The sequence below is a fragment of the Nanorana parkeri genome, unplaced genomic scaffold (genome assembly GCF_000935625.1).
Source record: "Nanorana parkeri isolate BGI_ZX_2015 unplaced genomic scaffold, ASM93562v1 scaffold237, whole genome shotgun sequence".
NCBI classification, from domain to species: Eukaryota; Metazoa; Chordata; class Amphibia; order Anura; family Dicroglossidae; genus Nanorana; species Nanorana parkeri.
Window position 1 is genome coordinate 129,363 of NW_017306505.1, and position 12,474 is coordinate 141,836.

The 12,474-nt window shown below is 47.4% G+C and overlaps 1 protein-coding gene across 2 annotated transcripts in view; it reads right to left on the reverse strand.

Annotated features, from left to right (window-relative positions):
* The window catches only part of PMEPA1 (prostate transmembrane protein, androgen induced 1), a 47,987-nt gene extending 44,883 nt beyond the window's left edge, over positions 1-3,104 (reverse strand). Inside the window, exon 1 of one of the 2 annotated variants that reach the window (XM_018556398.1) lies at positions 2,636-3,104. In XM_018556398.1, coding sequence (XP_018411900.1) covers positions 2,636-2,738 — 103 coding nt within the window. In that variant the 5' untranslated portion in view covers positions 2,739-3,104. The remainder of the gene's footprint in view (positions 1-2,635) is intronic. The other variant, XM_018556397.1, reaches the window with a different exon arrangement.
* Positions 3,105-12,474: the final 9,370 nt, after the last annotated feature.

Genomic DNA, 12,474 nt, shown 5'->3' on the forward strand with positions numbered 1-12,474 from the left:
TTGTTGCTAGAGGTAGATGACACATGCAAGGCAAAAATCACCAAAAGGGTGACAGTGGACATATCCACCTTAAAGGAGGTTTGTTGCAGTTTCCAACTTAGAGTCATGCCGGTAAATGTTCTAAAATCTGTTCTGATCGGACAGCACAAACGAGAGTCAACAAGACAGGAGACGCAGTAAGCAAGACGGACAATTTGCAGTAACCCACGGCAACCATCCATCAGTTTACAGCAGCTAGAAGAGGGAAAGAGAACCGGCTATCTTTGCTTTAAGGATTCGGAATATAGCAAATGTGCAACTGCTGAACTAAAAACATAAAAATTCTTTCTACATGCACTGATACGGGATCGCTGAAAATAATGCAAAGTTATCAAATAATGCCCCCAAAATACTTTCATCAGGGGTGCAAGTAAATACAATCTCTGACCTAGCCTAGCAGGACAGAAAGTAAACAAAACACAAGTTCTGCAATCCGACCGGCTGCTGTTTTTTTTGTTGATCCGACAGATCTCCCGAAAATGGCCTCCTTAATATTTTACAGTTTTAATATTCTAACAAGCAGCTTAGACTGTGAAGGTTTTAGCACTGCTGCAGTTTGATATCGCAGATGTTTCTGGGAGGAACTGAAAGTTCCAGGTGTGCCGGTCCGGAGTAGAAGGGCACGCTGGGAGTTGTAGTTCCTCAACAGCCTAAGGACTACAGGTCTTCCACAACTATCGACCACAGATCTCTATAGAGCTCTGTATACATAATCCGGTGAATGAACTGTCACTGGAGCTGTTGATTTTCATTTAAAAACAGAAATGTGCAAAATTTATTTTAAAAAAAAAAAAAATCCCAAAAGACTTTTACGATTTATTCTGCAATCGTAAAATAAAACAAAAAAAAAAGATTTGTAGCAGCACAGATAAAAATGACAGAACTGAGTATCTGGCAAGTATATTGTTTAAAGAAAAATCGTCCAGGAACCGGGTCATTTAAGGTGACGCCGCCTGATTTTATAAAACCCTGCGTCATCGTTAAAACGCTGCTACAAAAAAAAAATAATTGAGATTCCTTTCCAGCCAAAATGGTAATTGCATATTTTTACTAAAGAGACTATTAGACAGTTAAACAGAAACCCCAAGAAGTCGGCTCTAATTATCTGCTTCTTGCCCTGACACTTTCTGTGTTAAGTGCGTGGGAATTAACACAAACCAACCCAGATTAAAAGGGGAAAAAAAAAAAGAAGACGACACTTGAAACTGCGGCACCTCATTTTAACCCCACGTTAAAAAAAAAAAGACAACAAATGTCATCTAAACACCGATATAAACATCTTTATGTTCAATGAGGCAACTTTTGCATTGTTTCCCTTACCGATCCTGCTTAATTGTTACGTGATCCGAAACAGATTTAGGATTTTTTAAATAAAAAAAAGAAAAAAAAAGGAAGAAATGGAAAGAGAGAGGGGGAGGGGGGAGAGCCTCCGGGTCTACGGTTTTATCTATTGCTTCTTGCGGTCGGGGGCTCTTTAAGTAAACTGTTCGCCTGCGAAAAGCTAGGGACCTCTTGTCGATTGCTAAAGACTTTGTTAACTCTTAAAACTTACGCAACTGACAGTTGATGCTGAACTTCCTGAAAAAAGCCCATAAAAAAATAAAAGAAAACATTGGGCAAGATTTTTTTTTGAAGTCTCCCTCTTAAAAAAGTGTTACCACAACATTCCAGATTCCAAAGAAACGGTGATCAATCATTAAGCAATCTACGCAAAAGGGAGAAAAAAAAAAAACAGACGTTGCGTCAGTGTCGCAGACACGGCTGAGGTCATTGTCGCTTGCTCTCTAATCTGAGGCAAGAGGGGAGAATATAAAAGAAAAATCGACATAAAAGGACACGGAACGTCGGAGAATTCTAAAAAGGCAAAAAGTTAAGGGATGGAAGGAAAATGACAGAAGGAGACAGAAAGTCTCTGGAAAAAAAAAAAAAGTAGGAGAGAGAGAGGGGTAAAAAAATAAAAAAAATAAAAAAACTCCTGGAACTCTTATTTAGGTCTTTGCCGTTTCCTTGACATGAAAAAAAAAAGAAAACAAATACAAAATAAAAATAAAAATCTCCTCTGAGAAGTTCAGCAACTCCAAATATTTTGGATACATCCATAAACAAAAGGTTTGGTTTATGTACAGTTGTCACAATAAAGTCATTTAAATGGACGCTTTGACTTCCTCACCACACCAGGGATAATTTAAGTGACAGAAAGGGGGGGAGAATACTCCCTCCCTTGGAAAAAAATCAGAGCCCTTCTCTGTCACAACACAAGCCCAGTTAAACTGGATCATTGTGGAGAGAAGAGACCGAAGAAATGTAGAAGAGCTTTTAGGAAATATTAGATACATTGTAGCAGATCTGAGCAACCCCCCTCCTCCTTCCTTCCTCCTCCTATACATTGTACAGCAAACTTCACAGAAACTTTTCCAAGTCGGCAACAGAAGCAGCAGGGACAACCAGACCAGAAGCTTCTCAGCTGCTCTGGAACTACGAGAGCCAGTGTGTCATAACAGGAGGGTAGACAGGCTGGTACTTGTAGTCCCACGGCTGCTTAGAACGCCAAAGTTGTGATAGAAGAAATAAATAAAAAAGAAGAGATGGTACTTACTGATCTCCATGCTCTGGAATAAAGACCTTTTACAGTTGCATGTGCAGGAGACATTGGAGTGGGTGGTGGTGCTGGTACCGTTCAGACCCATCAAGCTGTACATGGAGGTGCTCCAGGCAGAATCTGGGCTCACTCGGTGGCACAGGGCACCGGCTGCGGGGACATGGCAGGGAGCAGGGCAGGATCTGATCGGTGGCGGAGGAAGAGAGTTACTTCGTATCAGTCCCAGGCTGGAAAAAAGAAGGGAGGGCGGTGGGGAGTTTAGCAAGCTGATCAGTCCCTTTTTTTCTCTCTCTCTTTGGGCTGCTGGAAGTCCCCAGGCTCTGGTTTAGTCCCTGTTTGCCCCAGTGCCTGGCTGGGCTGCTGGAAGGAGAGCAGTCAGTAAACTCCCCGGTCTTGTCTTCCTTCCCCCTCCTCAAGTCCAAGGAGATTGCCTTACAGCTGGATCCAACCCCAGGCAGCCAGACGGGCCGTGACGTCAGCGCCAGACTGGGACTGCCCTTCCACCGCACGGGGGCGGGGCTGAGGGGGCGCTCTGACTGACGGCCTGCTCCACCACTCACAAGCCGGTGAGTGGGCGGGCGAAGCTCTTAAAGGGACAAGCGGCCGGTAAGACTCAGACTAGCCAACAGAGGGAGAATAAGCAAGAGGGAACTTGTCTGGAATTTTTTTTTCTTCTTTCCTTTGACATGAAATTTCTGGTGAGTTTGAAAGGATCATAAATACGCAGAATGTTCTTACGGTGGAATTACATAGTGTAGGAGTTCAATTATTTAAATATATGTATTCGTTCCTATGTCCATTTGCAGCCCATTGCTGTGGCTCGTCTGTGATTTCTGGACAGCCAGGGCAAGAGCAGACACTGGAACTGTGAAACATTGCCTCACATTGAATGACCGGGACAGGAGGCCGTGGAGAATCGCCAAAACACTGACAGCAAAATACCAAATGGGTTTTACCCCGACCCCCTCCTCCCTACCTGCAGAAAATTCTGCTTAAAATGCACATAAAACTGCGCTCTGGGCACAAAAACGCTCATTTATATTTATTGCTCAATAGCCACAAAGTATATAAATCCACTCCCATTCCACCAAATGGCTCTGCAAACCCAGATATTACCTTATACATTGAGCAGTGACATCATCACTGTACTGTACATAGCCTGAGCAACCCTAAGGCCCCACCTAGTACAGGCTGCCTGCAGAAAACTACAGGGGGGGGGGGCGGAGACAAGACCAGTCACCCTGCATAAGGAGAGAGGGCAGCAGTGACCGTTCTTTATTACAGGAGGGGGCGGAGACAAGACCAGTCACCCTGCACAAGAAGAGAGAGCAGCAGTGGGCGGTCTTTATTACAGGAGGGGGAGGAGACAAGACCAGTTACCATGCACAAGGAGAGAGCAGCAGTGACCGGTGTTTATTACAGAAGGGGGCGGAGACAAGACCAGTCACCCTGCACAAGGAAAGAGAGCATTAGGGACTAGTTTTTTATTACAGGAAGCTCCAAATCTCACACTGGAGTGCTACACAGTTCTGAAGGAAATACACAAAGCTCACCAAGATTCAAGAAGAATACACAGGACTCTTAGTAGATGATATTTGCTTATCCTTATTTTTGCCCATATCACACAGTAGCTACGGCAGGCTGCCCATATCACACAGTAGCCGGGAGAGGCCGCTCATATCACACAGTAGCCAGGAGAGGCTGCCCAGATCACACAGTAGCCAGGAGAGGCTGCCCAGATCACACAGTAGCCAGGAGAGGCTGCCCAGATCACACAGTAGCCAGGAGAGGCTGCCCAGATCACACAGTAGCCAGGAGAGGCTGCCCAGATCACACAGTAGCCAGGAGAGGCTGCCCAGATCACACAGTAGCCAGGAGAGGCTGCCCAGATCACACAGTAGCCAGGAGAGGCTGCCCAGATCACACAGTAGCCAGGAGAGGCTGCCCAGATCACACAGTAGCCAGGAGAGGCTGCCCAGATCACACAGTAGCCAGGAGAGGCTGCCCAGATCACACAGTAGCCAGGAGAGGCCGCCCATATCCCACAGTAGCCAGCGCAGGCCGCCCATATCACACAGTAGCCAGGGCAGGCCGCCCATATCACACAGTAGCCAGGGCAGGCCGCCCATATCACACAGTAGCCAGGGCAGGCCGCCCATATCCCACAGTAGCCAGGAGAGGCTGCCCAGATCACACAGTAGCTACGGCAGGCTGTACATATCACACTGTAGCCAGTGCAAGCCGTACATATCACACAGTAGCCAGAAGAGGCTGACCATATCACACAGTAGCCGGGAGAGGCCGCTCATATCACACAGTAGCTAGGAGAGGCTGCCCAGAGCACACAGTAGCTACGGCAGGCTGTACATATCACGCAGTAGCCAGAGCAGGCCGCCCATATCCCACAGTAGCCAGGAGAGGCTGCCCAGAGCACACAGTAGCTACGGCAGGCTGTACATATCACACTGTAGCCAGGGCAAGCCGTACATATCACGTAGTAGCCAGGACAGGCTGTACATATCACGCAGTAGCCAGAGCAGGCCGCCCATATCCCACAGTAGCCAGAGCAGGCCGCCCATATCCCACAGTAGCCAGGGCAGGCCGCCCATATCACACAGTAGCCAGGAGAGGCTGCCCAGATCACACAGTAGCTACGGCAGGCTGTACATATCACACTGCAGCCAGGCCAAGCCGTACATATCACACAGTAGCCAGGAGAGGCTGGCCATATCACACAGTAGCCAGGGCAGGCCACCCATATCCCTTAGTAGCCCGGGCAGGCCGTACATATCACACAGAGGCCAGGAGAGGCCACCCAGATCGCACAGAGGCCAGGAGAGGCCGCCCAGCTCACACAGTAGCCAGGAGAGGCCGCCCATATCACATAGTAGCCAGGACAAGCTGTACATATCACGCAGTAGCCAGGGCAGGCCGCCCATATCACACAGTAGCCGGGAGAGGCCGCCCATATCACACAGTAGCCGGGAGAGGCCGCTCATATCACACAGTAGCCAGGAGAGGCCGCCCAGATCACACAGTAGCCAGGAGAGGCCGCCCAGATCACACAGTAGCCAGGAGAGGCCGCCCAAATCACACAGTAGCCAGGAGAGGCCGCCCAGATCACACAGTAGCCAGGAGAGGCCGCCCAGATCACACAGTAGCCAGGAGAGGCCGCCCAGATCACACAGTAGCCAGGAGAGGCCGCCCAGATCACACAGTAGCCAGGAGAGGCCGCCCAGATCACACAGTAGCCAGGAGAGGCCGCCCAGATCACACAGTAGCCAGGAGAGGCCGCCCAGATCACACAGTAGCCAGGAGAGGCCGCCCAGATCACACAGTAGCCAGGAGAGGCCGCCCAGATCACACAGTAGCCAGGAGAGGCCGCCCAGATCACACAGTAGCCAGGAGAGGCCGCCCAGATCACACAGTAGCCAGGAGAGGCCGCCCAGATCACACAGTAGCCAGGAGAGGCCGCCCATATCACACAGTAGCCAGGGCAGGCCGCCCATATCACACAGTAGCCAGAGCAGGCTGCCCATATCACGCAGTAGCCAGGGCAGGCCGCCCATATCACACAGTAGCCAGGGCAGGCCGCCCATATCACACAGTAGCCAGAGCAGGCTGCCCATATCACGCAGTAGCCAGAGCAGGCTGCCCATGTCACGCAGTAGCCAGGGCAGGCCGCCCATGTCACACAGTAGCCAGGAGAGGCCACCCAGATCACACAGGAGCCAGGAGAGGCTGCCCATATCACACAGTAGCCAGAGCAGGCTGCCCATATCACGCAGTAGCCAGGGCAGGCCGCCCATATCACACAGTAGCCAGAGCAGGCTGCCCATATCACGCAGTAGCCAGAGCAGGCTGCCCATATCACGCAGTAGCCAGGGCAGGCCGCCCATATCACACAGTAGCCAGGAGAGGCCACCCAGATCACACAGGAGCCAGGAGAGGCTGCCCATATCACACAGGAGCCAGGAGAGGCCGCCCAGATCACACAGGAGTCAGGGCAGGCTGTACATATCACACAGTAGCCAGAGCAGGCCGCCCATATCACATAGTAGTCAGGACAAGCTGTACATATCACGCAGTAGCCAGGGCAGGCCGCCCATATCCCACAGTAGCCAGGAGAGGCCACCCAGATCACACAGTAGCTACGGCAGGCTGTACATATCACACTGTAGCCAGGAGAGGCCACCCAGATCACACAGTAGCCGGGGCAGGCCGTCCATATCACACAGTAGCCAGGAGAGGCCACCCAGATCACACAGGAGCCAGGAGAGGCTGCCCATATCACACAGTAGCCAGGAGAGGCCACCCATATTACACAGTAGCCAGGCCAGGCCGTACATATCCAACAGTAGCCAGGGTTGGCAATGCATATCCCACAATAGCCAGAATGAACAGCGTATGTCACACAGTCGGACTGAAAAGCACATAGATCAAAATGGGAACCAGTTAAACAGTTCATTTTAAACAGTTTTACCTTTTAGCACAACTGCTGGCGGCAATTTCTCTCCATATTTTTGGCATGGTCTCATACTTTCAGTAGAGAGACCATGCAGGAGGACCTTCATGAAGATGGTTGGCACACTTCTTCTCCTGGCCACACTTGACATGAGTCCCTATATCTAAGTACGCTGGTGATAAAACAGAAGACGTTCTGGTTAGAGATAAGAAGTTAGTTTCAAAAGAATGAATATTTCTATGGCAGCCTCTTACCTCGGTGTTGGTTCTTTATAACGCCGTACAAGTCTCCTTCCTCAGGTCTGGACTGACCGGGCCTTTGGTTTAGTAGAATTTGTACATACGAGTGTACGGTGATGCCACATTTGTCTTTTCAGTCACGGAGCCACTTAGGGGTTCGTCGCTCCTCAGTGCGGAGGTCCACTCGGGGCAGGCAGAGAAAGAGGCCTGCAATATCAATGCAGGCTGGAACCGCAGTCAGTGTTCAGTTCAGAGAGGTGCAGTACTGATCGCTTGCTGAGCCCTTTGGCGCCATTTATTATTACACAGGTAGTATGCACTTTGCCAGAGCCACATGACTACCCTATTGGCACAGCACGACGGTATAAACATTCACCGCGCTGTAAAAAAAAATGCAGGTTCCAGGGCAATGACGCAAAACGCTTTCAGTGACATCTTCTCCACACCACCGTATGCAAGCACGGCTTGCTGAAGACACTCGCATTTGTTAAGAGTACATTGAGGTTTAGAGGATGAGCAAGAGGTGCACAGGGGACTTCAACACTTTGATTTAGTTTTGTTGGCTTTAACTTTAAGATTTCCCCTCACTTCCTGTTCTGGTGTCCACCAGACAGGAAGTGAGGGGTAAGCTAAAAACGGGGACATAGCAATAAAACAAGACAAGTGGTCTAGTCTTCTTCTACTCTACTAACAAAATGTTATGTCTGTTGGAGATTTACTCACTTCCTGTATGGGGGAAACTTGTCATCAGGGCAGGAAGTGGGGGAAATCTTTGATGAGCTCCAAAAAGCAGTAAAGGAGTTTTCCACACTGTTGCAAATTTTGCTTCAAAGTATCATTAAAAATCAGTTTTTCTTACCCAGCAGCCAGTGCTCTCTTCTTCCCTCCGATGCTCTGGGTTGTTGGTCTGCCCTCAGCATCCTGCATTGGACGTGATGACATCAAAGTGCGACCGATGGATGGAGATCCTGTGGGAAAGGATAAGGTGAGTAAAACTGCTGCTCAATGGGACCCTAGACAAAAATTAGCATTTTACCCTTGCAGTAAGGAGGGGGGGGGGGGGGTATAAAGGGTAGTTCCGACATTTCCCCCGGAGTTCAGCTTTAAGCACATCTAAAGCAGACTTTTTTCAGGTTAAAACCCGTTAGGTATTTGCTGGGGATATTCCCCCTGGTTCTCTGTGTCACAAACAGGAAATGAGGAAATCCCCTCACCAATACAGGTTTTCCCATAAGAAGCTTCCCCCTCATCTGTTCCAGTAATTGTAAGCTTTTTATTTTTCATCAGTGTATCAGAGACAGTGGTTACCAGTACAAAGGGCGACTCTACCCAGTGGACGTACACACTGCAATAGAAGTCCTCAAGAGGTACCACCGATGTAAGAGGTGTCCACTGCCTGTGTGTTCAGTCACCATGCCCGAGCACTATTACATGGAGGATGGGTGGGCATGCCCAGTATGTGCTGGTTCAGTGTGTGCCAGGTGCCCTGAACCTAGAAGTAGGGTGCGCTAAAGAGCAAATACCCTCTAGCACTTGCTATGTACCCTCTTACTCTGAAATGTCTCTGCTTGGTACAGGCTTCCTTTAAGTCTGCATTATGCCCAACCAAGAGCATTCAAAATGTTGGTTACCATCTGGGAACTGTATAAACCATACACAGCTGTGTCTAGGTGGAACATTTCATGGTTACTGTACCCAGGCGAGGCCAGTTTACTGCTTGTCAATCAAAGAAGGTCTGAAATCTGTTTACATATCACCCTTTCATGTCAGGCTGGCACCAGTTTGCCACAACAGTACACATGTGCAATTTGCTTCGTTTCAAATCAAAATTTGTCAGAATTTCCGAATCCCAATGCATCTGAATTTCGGATCCTGTTCGAATTTCGTTCAAAAACTAAACTGAATGGGACATGTGACTTTTCTGGCCAATCATATGTGTTTTTCGGTTTAATGCATCCAAATAGGTCTAAATACAAATTTTTGTTATGGCAACATGAAAAAATGCAGGTTCCAGGGCAATGACGCAAAACGCTTTCAGTGACATCTTCTCCACACCACCGTATGCAAGCACGGCTTGCTGAAGACACTCGCATTTGTTAAGAGTACATTGAGGTTTAGAGGATGAGCAAGAGGTGCACAGGGGACTTCAACACTTTGATTTAGTTTTGTTGGCTTTAACTTTAAGATTTCCCCTCACTTCCTGTTCTGGTGTCCACCAGACAGGAAGTGAGGGGTAAGCTAAAAACGGGGACATAGCAATAAAACAAGACAAGTGGTCTAGTCTTCTTCTACTCTACTAACAAAATGTTATGTCTGTTGGAGATTTACTCACTTCCTGTATGGGGGAAACTTGTCATCAGGGCAGGAAGTGGGGGAAATCTTTGATGAGCTCCAAAAAGCAGTAAAGGAGTTTTCCACACTGTTGCAAATTTTGCTTCAAAGTATCATTAAAAATCAGTTTTTCTTACCCAGCAGCCAGTGCTCTCTTCTTCCCTCCGATGCTCTGGGTTGTTGGTCTGCCCTCAGCATCCTGCATTGGACGTGATGACATCAAAGTGCGACCGATGGATGGAGATCCTGTGGGAAAGGATAAGGTGAGTAAAACTGCTGCTCAATGGGACCCTAGACAAAAATTAGCATTTTACCCTTGCAGTAAGGGGGGGGGGGGGGGGGTTATGAGCCCCACTGCAAGGGTAGTTCCGACATTTCCCCCGGAGTTCAGCTTTAAGCACATCTAAAGCAGACTTTTTTCAGGTTAAAACCCGTTAGGTATTTGCTGGGGATATTCCCCCTGGTTCTCTGTGTCACAAACAGGAAATGAGGAAATCCCCTCACCAATACAGGTTTTCCCATAAGAAGCTTCCCCCTCATCTGTTCCAGTAATTGTAAGCTTTTTATTTTTCATCAGTGTATCAGAGACAGTGGTTACCAGTACAAAGGGCGACTCTACCCAGTGGACGTACACACTGCAATAGAAGTCCTCAAGAGGTACCACCGATGTAAGAGGTGTCCACTGCCTGTGTGTTCAGTCACCATGCCCGAGCACTATTACATGGAGGATGGGTGGGCATGCCCAGTATGTGCTGGTTCAGTGTGTGCCAGGTGCCCTGAACCTAGAAGTAGGGTGCGCTAAAGAGCAAATACCCTCTAGCACTTGCTATGTACCCTCTTACTCTGAAATGTCTCTGCTTGGTACAGGCTTCCTTTAAGTCTGCATTATGCCCAACCAAGAGCATTCAAAATGTTGGTTACCATCTGGGAACTGTATAAACCATACACAGCTGTGTCTAGGTGGAACATTTCATGGTTACTGTACCCAGGCGAGGCCAGTTTACTGCTTGTCAATCAAAGAAGGTCTGAAATCTGTTTACATATCACCCTTTCATGTCAGGCTGGCACCAGTTTGCCACAACAGTACACATGTGCAATTTGCTTCGTTTCAAATCAAAATTTGTCAGAATTTCCGAATCCCAATGCATCTGAATTTCGGATCCTGTTCGAATTTCGTTCAAAAACTAAACTGAATGGGACATGTGACTTTTCTGGCCAATCATATGTGTTTTTCGGTTTAATGCATCCAAATAGGTCTAAATACAAATTTTTGTTATGGCAACATGGGAGCCATATACAGTCTATACATATAATACTAAAGCCGAGGCTCCCAGACCCCAATGGCATTCAGGATCCGGATTTCCAAATTGCATTTGGGAGCTCCTGAATGTCATCGGGTCTGGGAGCCTCAGCTTTAGTCATTTAGTATATGGCTCCCAGACCCGAATGGCATTTGGGGGCTCGCAAATGGAATTCGGAAAATCGGACTCCAGAATGCCATTTGGGTCTGGGAGCTTCAGCTTTAGTATTAGTATCTGTAGATGGTTTTCTGTGGTATTAGCAACGAATATTCGTAAACTCATCCGAAACTAACCAAAATTCAGATTTCGTCTGATTCCGAAACCCCCGAACTGAATTCAATTTTGTATATGAATAACGAAATATCCAAAACCAAATTTTTCCGCAGTTTACATGTCTACACAGCAGTCTCGGTAGCTTTTGCACTTTGAAAGTTTTCATTTCCTAAAAGCATGATTTTACCTCCGGAGTTAAATCTTAAAAATCCATTCAAGTACCTGAACTATTAACAAAAATGTTAAAAAAATCTGAAATATAAGTTAATAAAAAAAAAAAAAAAATCTCAAACAAACATGTATGTTATTTGTGTATCACTCGGCTGTAGATCCTCCAATCATCTCTGAATTGGTGCTGACACTGTCCTTCCTTCTGGAGGGGGGCTACTTGTGTTCCCCATGGTCCCTGTGTGTGTTGTAATGTAGTCACCGCTCCAAGCTCACTCCCGGGATGGACTACAATCTCACGTTTAGTTTACTCATTTGTACTGAAGTTATAGTCTATCACGGGAGTGAGCGTGGAGCGGTGGCTACTTTACAACACACACAGGGACCATGGGGAACACAAGTAGCCCCCCTCCAGAAGGAAGGACAGTGTCAGCACCAATTCAGAGATGATTGGAGGATCTACAGCCGAGTGATACACAAATAACATACATCTTTGTTAATAGTTCAGGTACTTGAATCGATTTTTAAGATTTAACTCCCGAGTTTAGTGTCACTTTAATGAGACAGACCCTGTCTGGTAGACTCCTAGTGAGGGCAGTAAAACAAGATCCCTGTGCAGCAGCAATAATTAGAAAGCAAATTCTACATATGTAATAGGCAAGTTTAGTGTCACTTTAAGTTAGATTATAGTTTGCAAACCTTCTTCATGGTCCCTGTGTGTGTTGTAAAGTAGTCACCGCTCCAAGCTCACTCCCGGGATGGACTACAATCTCAATACAAATTAGTAAACTAGATATGAGATTGTAGTCCATCCCGGGAGTGAGCTTGGAGCGGTGACTACTTTACAATACACACAGGGACCATGGGGAACAGAAGTAGCCCCCCTCCAGAAGGAAGGACAGTGTCAGCACCAATTCAGAGATGATTGGAGGATCTACAGCCGAGTGAGACACAAATAAGATATAGTTACATAGTTAGTCAGGTTGAAAAAATTCCACCAAATTCAACCTATAGAGATATATAAAAAAGAAGAAAAGATACATTGCTGTTAATAGTTTA